The sequence below is a fragment of the Mustela erminea genome, chromosome 1 (genome assembly GCF_009829155.1).
Source record: "Mustela erminea isolate mMusErm1 chromosome 1, mMusErm1.Pri, whole genome shotgun sequence".
NCBI classification, from domain to species: domain Eukaryota; kingdom Metazoa; phylum Chordata; class Mammalia; order Carnivora; family Mustelidae; genus Mustela; species Mustela erminea.
Window position 1 is genome coordinate 26,578,004 of NC_045614.1, and position 24,761 is coordinate 26,602,764.

Below are 24,761 nucleotides of genomic sequence, written 5' to 3' on the forward strand. Positions count from 1 at the left end.
TGAAAAAGATTTGTGCCATCTTTACTGATTTGCTTTTGAAACCTGGCTATAAAATATGTGTTGAAAGCTTTAAAGAGCCTGCATTTTGATCCAGCAATTCCACTTCTGGGTTTTTATATTAAGAAACAAATTGGACAAATATGCAAGGGTATTTGCTTTAATGCTTTAAAAGCAAAAAGAAGAAAACATAATGAAACATAATAAATGCCAGTAATGAAGGCATTTATTAAATAAATTACAGCAAGTAAGTCCATGCAAGTGAATAAAATACATCCTTTAAGAATGATAATACAGATCTAAGTTTTATATACCCAGAGATTTCTCTGTCAGCAATCAACATTTTATAAGCATTTCTCACAGTTAATGTACAGAGAGGTATACTAATCCTTGTAAGAAATTAGATGCCTGAGATACATTACATTTTAAGTGCTTTATATGTGGCTATCAAGTACGTCTTTAGGATTTGGCTAAGTTGTTTGATTTTTAAAAGGCTTTCCTGGATGATGTTTTTGATAGAATTTTTTTTTTTATGTATTGAAAATAACAGTTGCTAGAGATTGCCAATTACTAGGTATTATAAGTCTTCGTATTTCTTTCAGCTAGCTCACCTAATGCAAATTGTAATCATAGGTTGCGTATACTTTCTTTTTAAACCCTAACTCAACTAACAGTCATTGGTGTGTTTACTGCAGCCTTAGGGTAGAAGTAGAAAGAATACCATGGAAAACATGGTTTCAACTCTAGGTTCCACCACTAACTAGCTAGCTATATGCCCTCGGGCAACTTATTCTTTAAACTTCAGTTCCTCATTTGTAAAGTGGAATCGAGGATGTTTAACTGTCGGACTTTGTAGGGATTTTTTTTTTTTAAGATTTTATTTATTTATTTGTCAGAGAGAGAGGAGCGAGAGTGAGCACAAGCAGACAGAGTGGTAAGCAGAGGCAGAGGGAGAAGCAGGCTCCCGGCTGAGCAGGGAGCCCGATGTGGGACTTGATCCCAGGACGCTGGGATCACGACCTGAACCAAAGGCAGCCGCTTAACCAGCTGAGCCACCCAGGCGTCCCGGAATTTGTAGGGATTTAATGAATGTTGCTTATAAAGCAAGAAGCAGCATTCTGGTATTTGACAAATGTTAATTCTCATGACCCTTCTTGCTTTCTTTCCAACTAATGGTTCCATTGGTGTAGGAAGTGGTCTGTGGCTAGAATGTTTGTTTTGCCCATCCATCATTATGTGTTCTCAGAGACCTAGTGAAAATAGTCACTTTGTTGTAAACTTTCTAGTTTGGGAACAGTTTTGGTATGAATGTTGGTAGCTATTGTTCTGTTTCCTTCTATATGCTATTGGTATATATCTTAGTGATTAAGTACTGCATAGAAAATCAACCAGCAAGGATTTTTTGATACAAGAAAGTTGGATGCCACTTCATAGCTAAAGAATGGATATTTTGAAAAGAGATACTCTGTCTCTCATTTGTTTTGTCCTGTTTCATTCTTGAATAGATTTGGTTTGCCTCTATATAATAATCTATTATCAGGACATACCAATGATAGAACATGATTTGACTTGTCTTTTTACTCAAAATAGATTTGTGCCTTCAAACATCTTCTTTTTTAGAGCACTTACTATGTGCTGTACACTGTTCTCTGCAATGGGGATATAGCAGTTAACAAAACAGAAAAAATCCCTGCTCTCATGGGACTTATAAGATCTTGATGGAAGATTTGGTCCCACCTATAATTTTACCTTCATGGCTAATACTCTCTATATAAAATTAAAGTTCCTTCAAAGCCAGAAGAATACTTTTGAAAATATGTTCTTCTTTGTTTACCTTAATATCTTGATCATAAAATTTCCAAAAATATTAAAATCAGAAGAGAGTCATTTTTTAATTCTCCCAGAGTGGTTCCTTTTCCATCTATGTATAAGATTAGATGAGACTAATCTTTGAGACTCTAACTTTGTGATTAAAACTGGAACATTCAGAAATGTCTGATTACAGCACACTGAACGCACCAGAGGTCATAGATTGGATTCCCATGGGCCTCCATGGTCAGTGACTCCACTTCTAATCTAAGCTGTGCGTCTCTCAGCAGTTGGCCTGGACTTCGACTAGAAATGGCAGTGAGAAAAGAAGCAAAAGGCTTCTTGTAATCTATCACCTATTTTACAAATTAAGCCACACATTCTAGGGATGTTCTTAATGGAATAGCCATAAGAAGTTATATTTTAATATTGTATTAAATACATTTTAATATTAATTAATGGTTTTAGATAGTTTCTGATCACTTTTAAAATGGAAGATATCTCTCTCTCTCTTTTTTTTTTTTAAGATTTTATTTATTTATTTGACAGAGAGAAAGATCACAAGTAGGCAGAGAGGCAGTCAGAGGGGGCAGGAAGCAGGCTGCCCACTGAGCAGAGAGCCTGATGCGGGGCTCGATCCCGGGACCCTGAGATCATGACCTGAGCCAAAGGCAGAGGCTTTAACCCACTGAGCCACCCAGGTGCTCCTGGAAGATATCTCTTGATTTAATTGGTTATAAAGCAATATATATTAACAAAAATTTTCAAATAATGTATGACAGTATGAAGTTAGTAAATATCTGCCATGTCCCAACATCCAGAAACGACAGTGAGTATCTCTGTTGTGGATCCTTCTAGGCTTGAATAAATATGTGCAGCTGAAAATTCATAGCTAAATATATAGCTCTTTTCAATCTGGAGTCATACTATACATACTGTTCTTTAACAGCCTTTATTTTTACTTAATAGTAAGGAATATATCTTGAGTATTTTCCATTCCATAATGAACAACGCTGCAGTGAACATTCTTATATAATTTAAGTTTTTGACGTGTGTTACCTCAAACAACAGCTATAACATTATAAAAAAAATCATATGCTCAGAGAATTTATAATCTAACTAAAGAAATAAGATACATAAATACACATAGAATGATATAAAATAGAACATTATTAATTATAAAATCATAGGACCCAGAGAATATACAGTAAAAAGGAGCAGCTTGCTGGAGAAATGAAGACTCCCTCAAAGGTGGTGGGGCTTAAGCTGTATCTCACAATGAATAGGCCAAGCAGAGAGAATGGTCATTGAATTTAGTGAATCAACTCAAAGAATTGGAGATGATAGTGAGCCGGCATATCTCAGCCCTGTAAAGAGGCTAGCCTGACTGAAACAGAGCTCATGTGTGAATTAATGTAGGGACCAAATTATAGCTAAATACTGGCATGTAAAGTTTGGCTTAGACCTAGTGGAGAATGGGGAGATGCTATAAGATTTGGTGAGAGAAACGACCATCACTCTAAACGGTATTCTAATGCATGCCATAATACATGCAGGTGTGCAATTATAGATAAGGATCTACAGCCTAATTAATTGCCAGTCATCTTTAATAAATTGTTGGGCTTATAGTTAAGAGTTTTGAGAGTAACTTGTTGCAAACGAGGCCTAGGATGCCTTCATTGGCTCAGGCAGCGTACCACTTGCAAATAATCACAAAACTTTTTTTTTAAGTCTTTCTCAGTGTGGTTCAGGTACAGTTATATTTTTTTAAGATATAAAAGGCTGTTGCTTTTCTTGTTTTGAATGTCATTTTTGTAATAGTTGTGATTTTAGAGTCTTATATAAATATAAATATTACTGAGTATAATTGTTGCTAAGGCAACCTAACTAGTGTTTTTATATATAAAAGAGCCATTTCCTTGCATCATCTTCATACAATGTCCACATTGTCTTGGAATTTTGCTATATTTGTTGCAGTTCTCTGAATATTTTAGCAAAGCTTGCTTCATTTTTGTTTCTAGTTGGCCAGTGTACAGCCTTGACAAAAGCCCCGACCCTCTGCACAGCAGACATGATCCACATTATAATTTAATATGAGCCATGTGAATAACCAGCATTCCATTTTGGACTAGAGTGGTGAAGAAGTAAGAGATTAAGTGACCTCAGTTAATTTTAAAAGTATTTTGCATATCAGTAGACTTAGAGCACTCAAAGCCTAAAGCAATTTTACTGATATAGTGGTAATGAGATTCTACTTTCATTTTTTTCTTGGTAGAAAACCAGGCAAAAGCAAAAGAATCTGATTTGTCAGATACTCTGAGTCCGAGCAAGGAAAAAAGTAGTGACGACACTACAGGTGAGTTATAACCTAATGTTTGCAAATCTACAGATGTTTTTGTTACTAGCTGAGCAGTTTAGGTGTGCAGGTTAATATAGATTGAGATTTCAAAGTTTATGTTTGGGGGGGAAAGCAATCTCCATTTTTGAAGTTTCTCCCTTGAATCTTGGGTATATTGTTAAAATTAATTTCAACTATCCAGATACAATCATTGTATAAGTTTCATTTATTTATTTTGATAGAGATAGCTTGAGGATGGAGCTGATTACTATTTGTAATTATCTTTTTTGTCCCGTGCAGACGCCCAAATGGATGAGCAAGACTTAAATGAACCTCTTGCTAAAGTGTCTCTATTAAAAGGTACTTTAAGATGTTTTTATGACATTTTAAACCAAGGCATCAGAATCACCCTTTGCTACATGTATAATATGAAGTTTTAAATGTAGTTAAGAGATTAAGACAGGTTGTCGAAAGCGGCAAGAACTAAAATTTAAAACGTTGGTGTTTGTGTTTGTGCCAGTGCTTCAAACAAAAATATTTAAATTGTAAAATAATTTGCATCAGTCAAGGTTTAGAAGGGCAAAGTGGTAAGTGGTAGAACATGATCGTACCATCTTTAAGTACAATCATAGTTCCCAGCACTTTTATAGCACTCTTTCTGATCTGCACTCTTCCCAGGTGACCATTCATGTTGATGAGGCATGCTTTTTTTCTAGTATTATAATAATAAATCTAAGTTAATGTTTGCATAGTCCAGAAATCTCATCTAGGAGCATTTCTGATTCTTCTCAGAAATACACTGCTGTTACTGTTTAAAATGTTACTGATGCTGAAAAACTGTCAGAACCCTTAAGCCTTTGTGGGAACATAGAGAAACAAGAGGGAGGTGAAGGACTAATAAGCACCTCTCTTTCAAAAGTAACTGTTTTTATGGTCTTTTTTACTATAGAAAACTTTTCAGCCACCAAGTTCAGACTGATTTATAAGTAACATTGATGCTTGTGTTAATTATATTCAACTGTTAATAGTGCTCTTGTGATTTTATAATATCAGTTTGTTTTGGATTTTATTTTTATCTCATTGCCTACCATAATGCCAGATGTTCAGTAAAATTCAGTTATTGAATGAATTAATAATAGACCTTTACATCAAAGTTATAAAACTGTAAGAGAATTAGAAAAGTAACACACTCTAGCAAGAAGCTGAAAGTCAGAGAACTCTAGGTTCAATCCTAGCTCTGCCATTTATTTGTCATTTTCCCTTCAGCAAATTACCTAACCCCTCTGCGCTTCAGTTTTTTCTTCATTTGTCATATTGGGGCTTATTGTGAGGATTAAATAAAATAATGCATGTAGACCACTTAAACATCATAATGAAGACCCTGCTAATAATAATGATGTTAGTGATTGATAAAAGCAGACCTGTTTGTTAAAGGATAGCTTTTCATTAATAAAGTAAAATTGTGGGGTTTATATTTTATAAACTGTATCTTTGTATATTTCCTACTGTATCTTTTAGGGAAAAGCAGTTGGTTGTGGTAGATCTTTTCCAATTACTAATGTACTTGTTTACTGTACCAGATATTGGAGAAAACTTTTTTTAAGGCTTGAGTCCCACAGGAAGGCTAAATCTATAAAAGTGCCCATGCTATAGGCTGAAGAGTCAGACTCAAGGAAAAGGGAATGAGAAGGGGAGTTGTGGGAGGGACGAAGACTAGAAAATATGAAGTGCCTATGGAAGGAGGGTGGGTGGACGGATGCTGCTAGTGATTGCTTGTGTGCCATTGGTAAAGATTGCTCAGAGTTTTCCTAACCTTCCTTGAAGTTGAGGTGACAAAAACAAAAATGGAACCCCCAAACTTTCCTTATGTTTCTATGTGATTGCAACTTTTGTTAGTGAAGTAATGTCTTTACCAACACCCCTTAGAAGATTTTGCAGCTTGATCTTAAGAACAGGCTGCTAAGTCAGTCAGTGATTAGATATAAAGAAAAATCACTTGTTAGAAACGAGGCATATTTGAGGGGCACCTGGGTGGTTCAGTGGGTTATGTGTCTGCCTCTGGCTCAGGTCATACTCCTGGGGTCCTGAGATCAAGCCCCACATTGGGCTCCCTGCTCAGCTTGAAATCTGCTTCTCCTCTTCTTCTCCCTCTGTAATCTCTCTCTCTCTCAAATAAATAAAATCTTTTAAAAGGTGGGGGGCATATTTTAGAAGAGTCTCTAAGAAACAGTCACATAGCCCTAAATGGTTGTTTTTCTATTGTTCCCCCCGCCTTTTTTAAAGATTTATTTATTTATTTATTTGAGAGAGAAAGAGAGTATGGGCATGAGCAGTGGGGAGGAGGCAGAGGGAGAGGGGGAAGCAGGCTCCCCGCTGAGCAGGGAGCCTGATGGGGGGCTCTATCCTAGGACCCTGGGATCATGACCTGAGCTAAAGGCAGACACTTAACCGACTGAGCCACTCAGGCGCCCTGTTTTTCTTTTGTAAGAATTGTATAAATTCTTAAAAATAATATATTCACTGGCACTTACTAGAAACACTTGGGTTGTGGTTGATTGTATATGGTTATACATTATAATCTCTATAATTAGGTTTAGTAGGCTGATAGAACTTTTCTCTTAAATGAAGAGTATCAATTATTTGCTACGGTGTTAACCTTGAGAGTTGTAGAAAGTAGCCTCTTATTTTCCTCCTTGAAACCCCTGTGCCTGACTTCTTGAACCACTATTTTTAAATTTTATTTTCCCTTTTAAAAAATAAACAGTCTTTATTTAGAATTACAGTGTGCTACTTTTCATGTTAGTCATCTAGGATTAGGAAAATAATCTGAAATAGATTAACATTCACTATGAGATATAAATAAAATGATGATAGCAATAGTATCTTTTTCCTGAAATATTAATTATGTTCTATTTATGCTATTTTTGAGAGGGAAATAAAGGTGTGCTTGAACCACCTTTAGCCATGCATCTGTTTAAAATATTATTCACATTTACAAGTAAGAATAATGTTTAAAGTCAGAATAGCATCTGTCAGGGAGGAATTGTACAGTTGAACCACAGGTTTTTGTATGCTTAATCACTTCCCCAAAAAAGGTAAAAAGAAAGCTGGAGTTCAGTCCAAGTAGTAGCTATTTGCAAGTTTGCTCTATTTAAGGAACTGTACCAGGGACTCCAAAGGTTTCAAACTCTGATAAGACTGTCCTTGGGGTTTGAGGAGTTTCTAGTCAAATTGGTGATAGGAGAGGTGTAGATAGTAAACTGCTTCTTGTGTTTGTTGCCATGAGGAGTTCAAGAAAGAAAAAAAATGTCCAGTTTTTGTGTTTCTTTTGTTTATTTTGGAAGAGGGCAGGAAAGGCAATTTGAGCCTTATGAAAGAAGTTATCATTTGAGATGACCCTGAAAGTGTGTCATGCCACCTAAGGTCTATTTAGTGATAAACAACCCCGAATCTGGTTGAGATTCTAGATCCAACTGCCAACTTGCAGGATGTGTAAAGAACTAGACACATATTCTAAATGAAAGTGGTGGGGTTACAACAACAAAATCCAGAAAGTAGAGAATTCTGTAGAGCACACAAAAGTAAATCGCAAAGTTTGTGAGAAAAAAGGTAGAAGAATGGGGAAACCTTCCAGTTAAAAGGGATTTAAAAGATGTGCCAACTAAATGCAATGTGTGAACCTTGTTTGGAACTTCATTCACACAATGCAACTCTAAGAGTTTGAGGCAGTGGGAATGATACAAAGTATCTAATACTGATTAGATACTTGATATTAAGGAATTGTTCATGATTTGCAGTGGGATAATAGCATAGCATTACAGTTATCATTTTTTGTTTTTCTTATCTTTTAGAGATGATCTAGATATATATAGATGGGTTTTTTTAAGCAGGTTATAAGATGATCAAGATATATTCTTAGAAAAAGGAAATAATAAAAACCACAAGCTTAGATAATATGGGTTGAGTTTGACAAGTATAATTAAACTGTTCACATAATCATTTGAGTGTTTTATTGGGGTGACTCTTTTGGCAGAATTCTGTAGCTTCTGAGTACAGAAATGATATGGTCAGACATGTATTTTGGGGGAATTTTTGAATGAACTGGAATAGGTAGAGGCTGGAAGTAAGGCAACCAGTTAGGAGGCTTTGGTAGTCATTGAGACTCTGAGCTAGGACGATTGCTGTGGAAACTTAAACAGAAGAACAAAATCCAATTTGGATCCCTGTTCTTCAGTTCTTTATCATCTTTCCTTTGGTTTGCTTTTCTCAAATCTGTAGGCCTAAGGAACTAAATATGAGAGATAAATAGAAGTTTGATACAAATCCAGCATTTGACATGGAGTTACTAAAAGGATGGTAGTGTTATTAACAAAAAATAGTATTTCTGGAAGAATGGGTGTCCTGGTGGGACAAGTGATGGTTTAAGTTTGGCACATTCTTGAACAGGAAAGGTGACTTGACCCAGGTTCTGGTTTGCCTGGAACCATTTATGTCCATTGTCCCAGCATAGTTATTAAAAGTGCTTCCTTTCACATTCAAAGGTGTCCTGGTTGTATTTGTCATCCTAGGGACCAGAGATGCAGTTGGAAGTGCAAGACAGAAAGTAGGACTATGAAGTAATTTTCATTTATTGACCCAGGAGATACAGAGATAAGACACAGGAGGAGGCTGTAGTCTTCTGGAGGAAAAAGATATGTGGGTAGTGCAGTAAGTGTTTTAATGGGTGTGGTAGAAACTTTGAAGAGCACAGCTAACTTCCTGGCTAAGGGCAGGGATGAAGTAGGGCAGTAGTCAGGATGGCTTCCCAAATGAGGTGGTTCAAGATAAATGAGAGTATGCCAAGAAGGGAAAGGGAGCCATGCAGCTCTTTAAAATATTATTTACATTTACAAGTAAGAATAATGTTTAAAGTCAGAATAGCATCTGTGAGGGAGGAATTGTACAAGAACACAAGTGTGATGGAGCACAGACTGTGTGGGACAAATGTGATGAAAGGTAAGACTTGGTCAGACAGAAGGCAGTAACATGTTTGGGAATTCTGTGCATAAGGGTGACCATGATAGCAGGGGCAATTTATGGAGAAAGAAAAGGACAATGGGATAGGCAGAGGAGCCAACAAAAGAACAAATCATCAAGAACCCGGCTGGTCAGAAGGAATGGCACAAGGGTGAGAATCGATGGTTAAAGCCTGCTGCCAAAGTTAAATTCATAGTTAGGGTGCCACCTAGGACTATCTCACATGACTGCACATACCCATGATGGAAAAATGGTCCTTTTCTGTGATAGTTGTTCTCATCAACCAAGCCTGCAACTACCAGACCTTCCAAAGGGAGGAGTGGTCATAGTAGAAAGAGAGTGCACCCACCAGGCCAGCTGCCTCAGACAGATCACTTATTTAAAAAAAAAAAAAAAAAAAAAAAAAAAAAAAAAATTAAATTCAGTTAGCCAACATAGTTCATCATCAATTTCAAATGTAAAGTGCAGTAATTCATCAGTTGCATATAACACCCAGTGCTGATCACATCACATGCCCTCAGATCACTTCTGTTAGATGATGAGGTAACAGATGGCTACATCAACCTTCAACAAACATGCACGTGCAAAATAAAGCAGGAAGAAGTACTTTGATTTGGCCCTTTCCCAGGTGGTTCAGAGTATCTCAACCATGTTTAGAGCAAAGGTCAGAATTTAAGTTAAACCTCCAGTCACTTTTCTGAAGAAGTAATGACACAAAATTCAATTTAGGATATCTTGTAGGGAGGTACCTGGGTGGCTCAGTGGGTTAAAGCCTCTGCCTTCGGCTCAGGTCTTGATCCCAGAGTCCTGGGATGGAGCACCGCATCGGGCTCTCTGCTCCTCGGGGAGCCTGCTTCCTCCTCTCTCTCTCTCTCTCTCTCTCTGCCTGCTTCTCTGCCTATTTGTGATCTCTGTCTGTCAAATAAATAAATAAAATCTTAAAAAAAAAAAAAAGGTATCTTGTAGGTATTCTGTGTGCCAGGGCTGGTTCATTTAGTGTGGGTTCTTTTTTTTTTTTTTTTTTTTTTAATTTATTTATTAGAGAGAGAGAAAGAGAGAGCATGAGAAGGGGGAGGGTCAGAGGGAGAAGCAGACTCCCTGCTAAGCAGGAAGCCCAATGCTGGACTCCACCCCAGGACTTCAGGATCATGACCTGAGCCGAAGGCAGGCACTTAACTAACTGAGCCACCCAGGCGCCCCACATTTTAGTGGGTTCTTGTATGGCATGGATCTCTATAGAATTTAGCTTTATTCTGAGAAAAGCTGACCCATGGCCCAGACTGTATACACCAGGCAGTTCTGAGGATATATCATTTATGTTAAGGAGAAAAGAGATTCTGTTAATCTTAACACCTCATCATGGTTCCTAAAAATCGTTTATTTCTGTTTGACTTGCACATCTAAATAAAATGATTTGGCTCAGAAAGGCTTTCACTTATCTTCATCTAAACACTTTCCACCCACACTCATCACAACACTTTTCCCAAGATTGTGAAGCGGATTGATACAGAATCCCTTCCCATGACAAAAGTGAGTACCATGAGAGTAGACCCAAGCCATAGTAAACTAATGCATTTTCCCACATTATGAAATACAACAAGCCTTTGGTTAACCTTAGCACAAAAAGATTTGCTAATCAGTCTTGGATAAAAAATTAGCACTTGGGGAGTGCCTGGGTGGCTCAGTCGGTTAAGCATCTGCCTTCAACTCAGGTCCTGATCCCAGAGTCCTGGGATTGAGCCCTGCGTCTGGCTCCCTGCTCAGTGGAGAGCCTGCTTCTCCCTCTGCTGCTGCTCCACCTGCTGTGCTCTCTCTCACTTTCGCTCTATCTCAAATAAATAAATTTTAAAAGAAATTAGCACTTGGTGTTCTGAAAAGAGGGTCTTTTCAAACTTGATCAGTTTGAATAGTAATTGTATATTAAATTTAATTTGTAAAGAATTTGGTCAGTGTCTTCACTTCTATGATCAAACACTATATAGAGTTTGTATGTGCCCATTATTTGATATATGGCATCTTATTTGCTCTAATTAAAATGCTAACCCTTTTTATTATATGGTACAAAGAACTAATTTGCAAATAGTAAGTCCCTATGTTAGCACAATTTATTAATACCATGTATTTTTGCCTTTATATATATAAAATATAGATTGTATTTTATTTCCTGAAACACTATTACTTACCACAAAATCTGTTCCACTGGTTTTAGTTTAAAAAGCAAGTATTAGTTTTGCTTCAAAACATCACTGATCAAGGGAATTGTTCGGCTGCAGACAAGAACTGTCTATTTTCATAGACCTTAAAGGTGGATTACATATGATTCTTCATTTATAAAAGGATCCTCGTCCTCAAAATGAGATAGTTCTCTAGTTATCATATTAATTCATTTATGATTATTATGTTAATTTTTAAAATATACACATTTTAGATGCAAATCTTTGGTTATCTTGTATACTAATCAGATATTGAACAATTAGAGGAGTTGCAAAGAACTTACTGGTTTGCTTCGGTTTGACTGTCAAGCTCTAGAAATCAGGCAAGAGACCAATAGTGTGCTGGGAGTTAGATGCAGTCTCAGGATTAGATGCAGAGACTTCATTCAGCATGGGCTTTAAAGAATGGGCAGGCTTGGAGGATAAAGGAGATGGCATGAGCAAAAGATACACGAGGAAGTAGTCTCATGACTACTACAGAGCTACTAAGAAGACTAATAGGAATTGAGTATGTTAGTGAGTAATGGAAAGTAAGTAAATACTGGATTATGGAGAACTTTAAAAAGATAAAGTTGTCTGCATTTGTTCATTTGTTATAAGAAGGAGTCAAGACAGGTTCTTTTTTTTTTTTTTTTTTTTTTTAAGACAGGTTCTTTTTTAATTCAATTATCCAATATATAGTACATCATTAGTTTCAGATGTAGTATTCAATAATTCATCAGTTGCATATAATACCTAGTGCTCATTTAAATCATTTCTTCATTTAAGTAAGAGATTTGCTTTAGTATTCCAATATAGGATAGAATGCAGAAGGGCAGGCTAGGTTAAGGGCAAGAATTTAGACAGAAATGATTGGGGCTTATTCTGAGATTGTGACATTGGGATTGGTAATTTCCAAAAACCTTTTTTAATTATGAAAAATTTGAAGCACAAGAAAAGTTGAAGAGTACCAAAAACACTCATACATGCCCTCCACCTAGATTCAACAGTCGTTAGTATTTTGCCGTATTTCCTTTATTTATATGTGTATGTATGTAGAGATTTTTCTTTTAAGTTTTTATTTTGATACAATTTCAGACTTAAAGAAAAGTTGCAAGAATAGAACAAAGAATCCCATATGCTCTTCATCCAGATTCTCTAAATGTTAACCTTTCATTCCATTTGCTGTTACCATTTTATGGATTTGATTTATCCATCTCCCTCTCCCTCCTCCATGCACCTTCCTCCCTCTCCCCGAGCCATTGAGAGTAAATTACAGACCTGATAGCCTTTACTCCTAAATACTTAAATGAATATTTTCTGTTTCTCTTACACAGCCGCCATACGACTCTCCTGGTTAGTAAAGTTACAATGATGTATTACATTATCACATTCATAGAGTGTATTCACATCTTGTCACTTGTCTCAATAAAGTCTTTTATAAAAGAAAAATTATGTCATCGTAAGAGAAAATCTTGAGTCATACAGTGTATTCACTTGTCACATGTCTTTGGTCTCCTTTAATCAGGGACAGTTTCTCAGTTCTTTGTTTATCAGATATTGACATTTCTGAAGAGCACCGTTACTTTGTAAAATGTCCCTCAGTAATAATATTGGGTGTCATATTAGGAGGAAACTGATACTGAATTGTTTTGTGACTGGTGATGTTAACTCTGTATAAATACCCTGTTCCTCCTCAACTTTAATCTACTTAGTGTTAGCATCTACTAAGGATTCTTGCCTGAGTCAGTTATTGTTATAATAGTTGCCAAATAGTGATGTGCTAATCTATAATTCTTTCTACATTTGTTAGTTGGCTTTCTGCATTTCCATAAGGAAGAGTTTCCTTGTCCCCTCCCTCCCTCATTCCCTTCCTTCTTTCTTTCCTTCCTTTCCTTTATCTATATCATTGTGAATTCATGGATTTATGTGTTGTTCAGTGGGTTATAACCTTTATTATCATTATTTATTCTGACGCATTCTCCCACATTTGGACAGTGGGAGCCCCTTATATCTTTTCAACATGAACCGGCATTCTTTGAGCCCTTAGTTACTTTCTGACACGAAAGATGTCTACATTCATTTTGTACTTTCCCACCCTAGTTAGTACTGAAATCAACAATTTCTCCAAAGAGCTCTAGTTCTTTTTAGTTCTTTTTTAGTGGAGTATAGTGTTTAGAAACCAAGATCTGAATATTTGGTGTGCTTATTGCTTCTAGGCCCACTCAGTAGACAGTTAAGAATAAATGTATGCATATACTTAATGCCCATACATATGTGTGTATCTATATACAGCCTCGCATACCTATATTTATTTCTGCATCTGCATATGTTTATATGTTTCAGATCTATTAGAGTTCATACTCTAATCCTACCCTACACCGCAGGATTAATTCTGTTTTCCCTATATCCATGTTGTTAATTCTGTTTTCCAACAGTAAAAAACCTGGCTGTCTATATCCACAGTATATTTTTTTGATCCCTTTTAGAATACACAAAAAGCAGTTTCACAGTTACTAACCAGTGCTTATATGAAAAAGAAGTCTACGTATAGATTTGATATTTTTTCTTGGTTATCAAATTATTAGCCTGAAATAAGTAGTTCTCAACATGGAGCAGTTTCACCTCCAAAGGGACATTTGGTAATATATGGAAACATTTTGGTTGTTACAACTCAGAGGGAGTGTTGTTAGCATCTAGTGGATAGGAACCAGGGAAACTTGTAAACGTGCTACAACCCACAGGACAGCCCACAGAACAAAGAATTATTCAGCCCCAAATGTCAAAAGTGTCAAGGTCAAAAAAGCACAAACATACAATGAAGGAAGTACCTAATGAAAGACTTTATGTACGTTTTGGTTTAATTTTTTTTTTTTTTAAATAAGATGTAGACATCATGACACTTATTTCCTAAATACCCCTGTTAATAAGGACACTGTCCTACATAATGACAGATCCAGAGGTGAGGGCAGCTAGGACTTCGCAGATTCCAGTGTGTAGTGTTGGAAGAAGAGAAGTTTTATAGTTACTGTGACAGCGCTCCTACCACTGGAAAATCTGTCTGTCTTTTTACATGCTTCCCCCCTTATCAAGAGATTATTTGAAGGGAGAATTGATATGCTGACTATAATAGATGAAACCAGAGTCAAATTTACTTTTTCCTGCATGAAAAAGATATAATCTGAGTATGAAAATATGTGTGTATAACATCTAAAACCTTCTGTGATCATACTGTGAAATTTTATTGTTAGCTCTTTTTTAAAAAAAATATTTTTTAAGATTTTATTTTATTTTATTTTTTTATTTGAGAGAGAGAGGAAGAATGAGCATGACTGGGGAGAGGGGCAGAGGGAGAGGGAGAATATCTCAAGCAGACTCCTCACTGAGCCTGGAGCCCACTGCAGGGCTCAGTCTCACAACCCTAAGATCACGGCCTGAGCCAAAATGAAGAGTTGGGTGCTTAACCGGTTGTGCCACTCAGGTGGCACAACTAAAGATTTTATTTTTAAGTAACCACTATACCCAACATGGGGCTTAAATTTACAACCCTAAGATCAAGAGTTATATGCTCTACCAACTGAACCATCCGGAAACCCCTCTTAGCTCTTTTGTAATGAAGTTGTTATGCCTGGGCTGTGCCTGGGCTACTTGTAAACCAAAGTAATTATCAAATAGAATGCACTAGAAGAATATGACCTAATGATGATGTATTTTTTCCAGGCAGTGTTCAATAGTAGAAAATTTTAATATGGTGAAAGATGAGGAGAGTTACAAGAGAGGAAAGAAAGACATTAGGGGAAGGGACATATTTGAGATATGATGTTGGATCTAATTTATTTTGATAAAACCATTTAGGTTATATCACTTAATAATTTAGCAAATATTTGTTATGTGTTTAGTGTTGGGACAAAGTGAGCATGGTGGAGATTTCAGCCTGGTTTTTATTTTGTTCTCACAAAGAGAACAATTTTGTTCTCTTCTTTTTCATGAAGAAAAGTTTGTTTTTGTTTTTCCATTTCCAGTTGATTCCAAGTGGAATTTTTCTGACTTGTTATCAAACAATTTCAAAATTGATGAAGAAGAATGGCATATGCCCATTTTACCGAATGTCAAGGCTTACATAAACTCTACATGAGTGATATGTATAATTTAGTATATATAATATATATTTTATAATACCGTTACTATTTTATAATACCATTTTATAATACCATTGCCATGAATTACTAATATATATTTAACTGTACTTGTGTTCTTTCTCCAGGGTAAAATGACTAAAATGCTTAATATAATTTGCTTCTAAATTTTATTTAACTCAGGTGTGCCGTCAACTATGCATGTCTAAACATGAAAGAGATGACTAATATTTGGTTGTAGAGATTATAGTATTGTACTAACTCTTGCTTTTAAAATAAACATTTTTGTCAGATGACTTACAGGGTGCACAGTCAGAAATTGAGGCAAAACAAGAAATTCAGCATCTTCGCAAGGAATTGATTGAAGCCCAGGAACTAGCTAGAGCAAGTAAACAAAAATGCTTTGAACTTCAAGGTGAGATCAAGATTACATTGATTTTTTAGGGGATGTGGAAACAGTGTGATATGACTGAGTCCAGAGGCAGAGTATCTTGCTCCAGATCCACAACTTTATTAGCTATGTGATCCTAGGACATTGACTTAACCCTCTATGAACATGTTTCAAAGCAATAAAGAGTTAAAGTTGCTCTACTTCCTTCACGTCATTGATGTGAGTGAAGACCAAGAAAGACCCATACCAGTGAAAGATCTTCACAGTTAATTACATATTAAGTACAACAAAAAGAAAAAATATAATATATTTGAATTTCTAAGTTTTAGTTATACTTAACCTTACTCTTCAGTTTAAGATAAGGGAAATTTATATTCCCTGTGATTTTAGAGTGTATTCTTTAGTAAGTTGGAACAACCAGACAAGGTAAAGGTATAGAATTTTACAGTTTCCCAACCACTTCTTTTCCCATAGTTTATTTATCCATAGTATCATAGGCCAGTGGAGCTGGTGATATTTATTCCCTAGAGCTTACATTTCCTTATCATTCACAATAACTACCTAGTTGCATCACTTGGTACCACGCAGAGTCTTAGAGCAAGGAGAAAGTGAATGGCCTATGGAGTCCTCATGTCCTCTAAGATGACCATTTTGGTCAGGAGGAAGAGTCAGATTCCGTGGAGGAACTGGGAGCTTTTTGTTTGTTAGTACTCACTCTATACGTGGCCCTAAACATGAGACTTTGAAGTCTATTTTTAAAATTTAAGCTCAAAATGCTGATTAGCAGCTATCAAGAATGCTCCTCATGTAAAGAATAGCAGATAATCTTGGTAATAAAAGGTCTAGAAAACTCTGCTACTCAATTGACTAGATTTATTACTTACTACTGTTTTGTGCTCCTAAAATCTTTAAATTACCTAACTGCTAATACTGATAATACTTACTGCTTAGCTTTTGTTTCCCTCAATAAGCTTTAGGTGAGAATTTCTTAGAAATCTCCAGCTGCTCAATTCTTAATACTTACATTAACTCACAAAATTAGATATATTCTGTTTTATTTTTAGCTCTTTTGGAAGAAGAAAGAAAAGCCTATCGAAATCAAGTTGAAGAATCCAGTAAACAAATACAGGTTCTTCAAGGTATGAAACACCCCAGGGTTATTTATTTTTAAGGGGGGGGAGTGGGGAGGAAGGGAGTGCAAGCAAGCCCCGGAATGGGGGAGGGATAGAGGGAGAGAGAGCAAGAGGGAACATTAAGCAGGTTCTGTGCCCAGCATGGAACCCAATGCATTGCTTGATTTCATGACCAGAGCCAAAATCAAGAGTCAGACACTTAACCAACTGAGCCACCCAGGCACCCCCCATAGACATTTGAGTTCTTTAGAAATTTAAGTTTAATTATGGTCAAGTTAGAATTTCTGGGGTAGATTGTATGTCTTTTTGAAGAGAAAATTCTTTAAACTCTTGTAATTTAATAACTTTATCCATTAGCTTATGTAAATCTGATTTCAATCTATATTTGCATTCTCTAGTGTGTATGGGCAATTTTCCCTAAAGATTCTGTGACATAGGGCTTCCTTTTGTCTTAAAGCATTCTTACCTGGGCATCATTGAGTGCCCCCTAGTGCCAGCATGTTGTTTTATGACTTTATCCTCAAGTGTTAATCACGCTGACTGTTGTGTCTTCAGATTCTGAACTTGTTAACCTCTCAGTGCTTCCTGCAAACTGAAAAGTCCTCATATTTTTTAATGCTTTTTTGTGAAGCAGGTTTCCCCTTTCTCAGCCTGAAATTCTCTTAATTATTTTAATTATTCTTTTTTACCTAAGGAACTTTTTCTATCGATACTTTTCTTATGTTATAGTAACCAAGACTATTTTTCTCTTCTGAACCAAGGATTTCATACAAATTGTTTCAAGTTCAGTCCTTGAGGGCACAGGATCAGATCTGTTAAAAAAATATACCTCCTTGATTAGGCATTATTCATTAATGTTGTCAATTCATTAATTCAACCAGCAATTCTTGGTTGTTTGCTCTGCTAGTGTTGAGAATAGAGTATGCATGAGATGTACAGTCAATGGAAAAGATAAACCGTAAGCAAATATTAAATGTGGTGTCCAATAAAGGCAGAGTAATGGGCTAGAGATTGAGAGGGCTATTTTTAAGTAAGACATCAGAGAAAGCTTTTTTAAGGATCTGACATTTAAACTGCAAATTGAATAAAGAACATCAAAGGTTTTACTAATGCATACCATCTGACCAAGCAATTGTATGTCTAGGAATTCACCCTAAGAAAAAAACTAGGATTGCATTATAGGCAGTATTTTTTATAGTAATTAAAAACTGAACAGCCTAAAATCTCTGCCTGCCTCTCTGCCTACTTGTGATCTCTCTCTGTCAAATAAATAAATAAAATGTTAAAAAAAAAAAATCTAGAAGAATAAATACCAAATGCTAGAAGCAACTTTCTCTGTGTGGGAGAAGTAAAAAGATCACGTTGGTTTTTTACTCTTTGTGTTTCTATATTTTGACATATTCTGCATTAAACATGGCTTGCTTGTACTATTTAATCAAAAGCAGCAAACAGCTCTGACAGCCTGGGCTGTGTAGTAACTACAATCCCATTTGGGCAGTTCCTTTATTTGTAATTGCTTTAGACAAAGAGAATGATGGATCAATATACTTTTTTAGCCCAACTACAGAGGTTACACATCAATATTGAGAATCTCCGGGAGGAGAAGGACAGTGAAATCACAAGCACTCGAGATGAACTGCTTAGTGCCCGAGATGAAATTTTGCTTCTTCATCAAGCAGCAGAAAAGGCTGCCTCTGAGCGGGACACTGACATTGCCTCGTTACAAGAAGAGCTTAAGAAGGTGCGAGCTGAGCTTGAGCGGTGGCGGAAAGCAGCGTCTGAATATGAGAAAGAAATCACAAGTCTGCAGAGTAGTTTTCAGCTTCGATGTCAGCAATGTGAGGACCAGCAGAGAGAGGAAGCAACAAGGCTACAAAGTGAGTGTGCATATTTTACATAAAGCTCTTAATTCTTCACAATGATAATTTTATAACTTGCACAAAATAACCATTTGAGCTGTTTTTCTCTTTGGTAACATTTTGGTTGCATAAAGTAATGTTTTTATATTGGGTCCATAAACATTCTTCAGGTCCACAAGTTCTACAATAAATTAGAATTTCTTATAATTTTATATTTTATTTTAATACTACTGAATTATTTGTCTTATAAAAGTGAAGTGGGAAGAAAACATTAAGGAAGTTCAAAGTGATGGAACTTACCTAAGGTATAGAGACAAAATAGGCAGTAACCAAAGAATAGCCATGCAAAATCTACATGTTTTGGGGGGAGGGGGCAAGTATGTTTTTCTCTGAAATATTTCCCTTACCCTTTGAATTATTATGGAAGTTATGTTCCTCTATTAATGAATATGTTTTGGGACTATTTTAGGTGAACTAGAGAAGTTGAAAAAGGAATGGAATGTATTGGAAACCGAATGCCATTCTCTAAAAAAGGAAAATGTTTTGTTATCATCAGAACTGCAGCGGCAAGAAAAAGAATTGCACAAGTATGCAAGAACTCTTTTAGCTTCAAAATATTTCTTTATCTTAAATTTTCATCTAAATTAAATTTAAATTGGATACTTAAATACCTTTTTGGAGGAAAATGTTTAGCCAGACTCCTTTTGGCCGTTTGATGGTTAAGCACACTAACTGACTACTTCAGCAGGATTTTGTTTTTTTCTTTTTTGGACTTCCATCATCATCCTACATGTCCTTTCCTTTTGGCACACTCAAGAATACACATTCAGGGACTACAGCACCCCTCTCCCCACCAAAGCCCTAAACAAGTAAACAGCAAAGATCTATACTTAGTGATTGAATTTGTCCTATAAACTAAATGATAAAAATTTCAAATATAAGTTGTTTTTCTTTCACACCAATGATTCCTTTTGTTAGTAAGGGTAATCAGGAGATGCCTATAATAAAGAATTGATACCATTGAAAAGATAGAAATTCAGCTTTTGAATTTCACATAAAAGAGTTTAATATAAATTAATAATATCATTTAAAGAGTAGTAATATATAAAGTATATAAAATCAAGAACTCTCCAAAACCAGTCATGTCTTTCTTTTTTTTTTTTTTTTTTAAAAGATTTTATTTATTCATCTGACACAGAGAGATCACAAGTAGGCAGAGAGGCAGGCAGAGAGAGAGAGTGGAGGAAGAAGGCTCCCCGCGGAGCAGAGAACCCGACGCGGGACTCGATCCCAGGACCCCGAGATCATGACCTGAGCCGAAGCCAGCGGCTTAACCCACTGAGCCACCCAGGCGCCCACAGTCATGTCTTTCTAATAGCCAATACCTTACAAGCAAACCAATGAATGCAATAAATTTATGCCAGCAAATTTAATGGAGTCCTGTTTCCCCACCATTTGTTGTATAGTTTAAAATTGATTTTTTTTCTTAAAAATTTGATCCATTCCATATTTTTATTTGAATACTATTTATGTTCTAATTCAGAATATGAAAGTAGTATGTGTTTATTTTTGAAGCTACTCCTAATTAATCCATCTTCCTCCCCACAGTACATCAGATATGGGAGTCTTTACTCTCTTGTGAGCCTGTGTTTATACTTCTAAAGAGCATCAGGGTTAGCAGAAACTCAGTGATCAAGGTCAATGTCAGTTCCCCATAAAAATAAGCTTTAGAAGAAAACAAAGAAAGGACTAGATACATCAGAAAACAGCCTCATTATCTCCTTATAAACAGTAACAATTGTAGTAAATTATACATTTTTAAAAATCAAAAACTAGAAGGAACAAGATGTGCAGATTTATTCTCTAAAATGCCTTTTTAGAGTACCATTTATTAACAATATCTGTTGTGTCCTGTTTTTTTAGTCTTTTCATACATTTATGTGTATTACTTTTTAAATGTTTAGAGGTAATTAGTAACAAAATGTAAACATGTTTATAACATATAATTTTATAAAAAGAATTCCAAAATCTGAGTAGGACGAAATAAAGGCCCAAACAGAACTGTATTCACATGTGAGTGTATATATATGTACCAACTGATCATCTGTGTTGACAGCACATTTGGGCAGATTGGTTTAAAATGAGTGTGAGATGATGCAGACATTCAAATACTTCATATTTGGAATCTTAGGGAATCCATTAGTTTGATATTCTATTAAGTGAGAAATAGTAATCTTTGATTACTAATACTGATTATCCTAAATTGTTTCCACCTTGGGATTATTGATATTTTAAAGATTTAAGCTAATCCTTCTTTTTTGCAATGTAATTAATTGGAATCTGGCAGGTTGTTAAATGCTGTTTTTTTAATTATTTCAGATTTGTTGAAGTGTTGAAAAGCAGCAAACTCCTTATGAGTTAGAAGTATGCAGTTTAAAAAATTAGGTCCCAGAAAGGTGGAATATATATCATTAGTTGCAGTTATCTGTCTAAACTCACATCAACTATTTAAGACAAATTCTGTTCCCTAAACTTTTCTGGTTTAGTGGCACTCTGACTTTATTTGGCAAGCCTCCTCAGCACTTCAGTAGTATTTAGAAGTTAGTCTTTCTTCACAGAGTCTTCTATGCCATTTAGTTCCTAGCTATATTGGGCTGACATCACACCCCTTAAGAATCTGCCTGGCATACAATCAGAGTGGGATTTATACTCCATAGTTCCTTCATTAATATTATTGAGTCTGAGTCTTATGATCCATTCTGAGAAGCATAAAACTGTCATCTTGAAAATTTTATTCTCCTTTAGCTATTCCTGTTGTAGATGGGAGCCACATTCTTTCAAACAGCTACACTATGTAGGTCTTTGTTTTTTGTTGTTTGTGATGTAGAGGGGATTGAACACAGATTTCTATTCCTGCCTATCAAGCTGTTTTCCTAGTGTGTAAATTGGATTATTTACATCAAATATAAAAGTAATTGTAGAATTTAAGCCAGAGAACAGCCTCAGAAATTATTGAGTTCAATCTTCTTACTTGACAGCGGAGGGCACTGAGACTCTCCTTGTGTTATTTGTGTGTGTAATGAAGTGCCTAGCACAGCTCTTAGAGCTCAGGAAAAGGTTCCTCAGAGAAGAAAACTGCACCGGTTAGTGACTTGCTCAGTGTCCCACAACTGAACAGTGGCAGCGCTGGGGTCTAGAACCCCGTCTCCTGGATCTTTGTTTCATGCTTTCCCCCCAGTTCAGTGTGTCTTTTCATTAAAGTAAGTTTATCTTTACTTGAATTGACAGTGGCTCCTAAGCTTTAAGTTTTTGTCCCCCATCCTGTCTGTCAAGTACTTAAATAAGAAAATAGTTGAAACATGTGCTGATTTCCTGGGAAAGATCCACTCTGACTCTTTTTATGAAACAATTAATATGTGACATAACAAAATACACAGTCATCCACCTCCTACTTCCACTTTTAAGATTTCAGCTTCTGTGCATTATTTCAATCTGAAAATAGAACACAGTTTTTAAACATGCAATTTTTAAAGTATTTTAATATTTTTTATTTATTGAATATATCTTATTCTCTTTTATATATTTTCCCATCCCTCCTAATGAAATGTATAAGAAATTGGACTTCCTGCTATGTCTAGTTTCTTTGTGAATTGAATAACTGTTGATATTTATGTTACAGTTCTCAGAAGCAGAGTTTAGAGCTTACCAGTGATCTCAGCATCCTTCAAATGACTAGGAAGCAGCTTGAGAATCAAGTGGGATCCTTGAAAGAACAGCATCTTCGGGATTCAGCTGATTTAAAAACGCTTCTCAGTAAGGCTGAAAACCAAGCAAAGGATGTACAGAAAGAGGTAAAGCGAAAAGACATTATGAGCCCAATTATGGTTGGACTTAAAGCCAAAACCAAATCAGATATTCATGCCAGTTAGAAATAAAGGGAAGCAGAAGTCACATTACCTGTCACAAAGTTGATACTTGGAGCGACTCTGCTTGGTGATTTCTAGCTGTGTATCATGGTTCGTATATAGAGAATTCATCAGTAGGGTTTGGTCTCAAAAATATAAATATATAAAATTACATTAAAACTTTTTCTCTACCAGTTAGTCGACCTATATGAGAAGCCCTTTGTATACCAGATTACTCAATTCATTGTTTATCTTTCAAAGACAGTATCGTATTTAACTTAGAATACTTTTGGAAACAAACTGGGGCCACACCGTCATGCTGTCTAAAGCCCTCAGTAACACTGGCCTGAAAGTTAAGCAAAATTCACTTCATAGCCAGCCAGCCAAACATGTGTTCTGTGACCTTTTACTTTCTTCTCCGGCACTCCCACCCCTTTATCCCCCTTCTTCTCCCCTTCTTCACAAATATGCATGCTCACTTTTCATGTCATTTTGCTTAAAACCTTGACTTGGGTGGCTTTCAAAAAAAATCACGTTAAAAATGGTGAGGGCTGGTTTTGGACTGGAAACCCCACCCAGCTTCTTTCTGAGGAAAACAAAGTGAACAACGGGGCAAGGAGAGCTGCGTTCAGTCCTGCCACCTTATCCTTCCTGCATTGAGTCCTGGCCAGCTCAGGGACAGGGAAGACTGATGCATCTTGACCTTCTGGTCGGGGCCCATCCCCGACCAGAAGATTCTTTTAAATGAAGGATTCATTATACGTAGAAGGAAGTTGAAGACAACTCTTTGTCTTTAATAACAAATTTCCTCAAAATTGTTTTTAGGAAATCTGTTCAGTCAATGCAGTTTTTCTTTGCACTTCCCTTTCCTTGTAGTATCCTGAACGTGGACATGATTATTGTTCTTCTGTCTTCATGTTTGTTCTTAAAGAAAAAAAACCTGTAACATTTTTTATTTATGTGTGGCCATATTGATTTTGTAATATGTTTGTTTTTATCTTCTTGCTAAGGATATGTGTTCTGGGAGCAATCTCATTTTATTTAGTTGGAACACACATTTTGTGCCAAATATCCTAGTATTTAATACTGTAAGCACGTTGTGTCCTTCCAGTCCATATGCCATAATTCTTTCAAAATCTGGGAAGAATGCTGTGGCTGGAAGATGATTCTGTTGTATGTTACTCTGAATGCACTGGCCGTTTTGTTGCATTATTTGTTTGCCTGTTTTTGGTCACTGAGCAATCAGTGAGAAATGCTTTAACTGCTTCCACAAATGGCAGTGGCATGTTGTCACAGCATCTAAATTGTTGATAGATTTGGATTGCATTAAATGCAGCACATTTAAAAACATGTGTGAACTTGTCAGTATGTTTCTTCTCTATTTTCTTGTTCAGTGTTTTCCATTGTGAAATGATGTGTAGTCATCACACTCCTTTGTAATGTAAAATTGCTTCTCTTTCTGTTTGTCCTGATGTCAACTACTGGATACTAGTCTGTAACTAAAATGTTCTTGTATCTGTGTAATCCACTGCAAATGAATTACTACCTTTTATTAATGCACATACATTCTCTTTCAACATTTCCCCTTTGTTCTCCTTTCTCTCATAGAATCATGCTTAATGTGCACAGTATCATGTATCTTCAGCACTGTAACAGGCTAAAATATTACAAGCTAAGCAAGCCAGATATGCTTATTTTTATGAAGAAGAACCAAAGGTGTTGGTAGTATTTTGTGGTATTTTCCTCTTAATCAGAACTGAGCTCCTATCTCACCTTCAAGTTAGAAAGCAAGATGGAGCAAAAATGCTATCCAAGCCAGGTTGGAAATTAAGGCTGCAGAAGGTGACCTTTTGTTCCAACAATTAAATTCCATATGTATGGCAACTTGTATTTGAACATTTAACCAAAAAAGTACATGAGAAAGTAAATTTTAATCCTCAAGTATTAGGAGAAAAATAATGATATGTCATCTTTATATCTGACTT

The 24,761-nt window shown here is 36.0% G+C and overlaps 1 protein-coding gene across 39 annotated transcripts in view; it reads left to right on the plus strand.

Moving 5' to 3' along the window:
* SLMAP (sarcolemma associated protein) overlaps positions 1–24,761 on the plus strand; it is a 143,403-nt gene that overhangs the window by 111,425 nt on the left and 7,217 nt on the right. For 28 of the 39 annotated variants that reach the window (XM_032323142.1, XM_032323126.1, XM_032323168.1 and 25 more), the window contains 7 exons: positions 4,082–4,162; positions 4,445–4,504; positions 15,781–15,903; positions 16,944–17,018; positions 18,569–18,889; positions 19,341–19,458; positions 22,551–22,722. In XM_032323142.1, the coding sequence (XP_032179033.1) occupies positions 4,082–4,162; positions 4,445–4,504; positions 15,781–15,903; positions 16,944–17,018; positions 18,569–18,889; positions 19,341–19,458; positions 22,551–22,722 (950 nt within the window). Of the gene's footprint in view, positions 1–3,738; positions 3,951–4,081; positions 4,163–4,444; positions 4,505–15,780; positions 15,904–16,943; positions 17,019–18,568; positions 18,890–19,340; positions 19,459–22,550; positions 22,723–24,761 lie in introns of those variants that run through there. The other 11 variants (XM_032323270.1, XM_032323342.1, XM_032323397.1 and 8 more) reach the window with 2 other exon arrangements.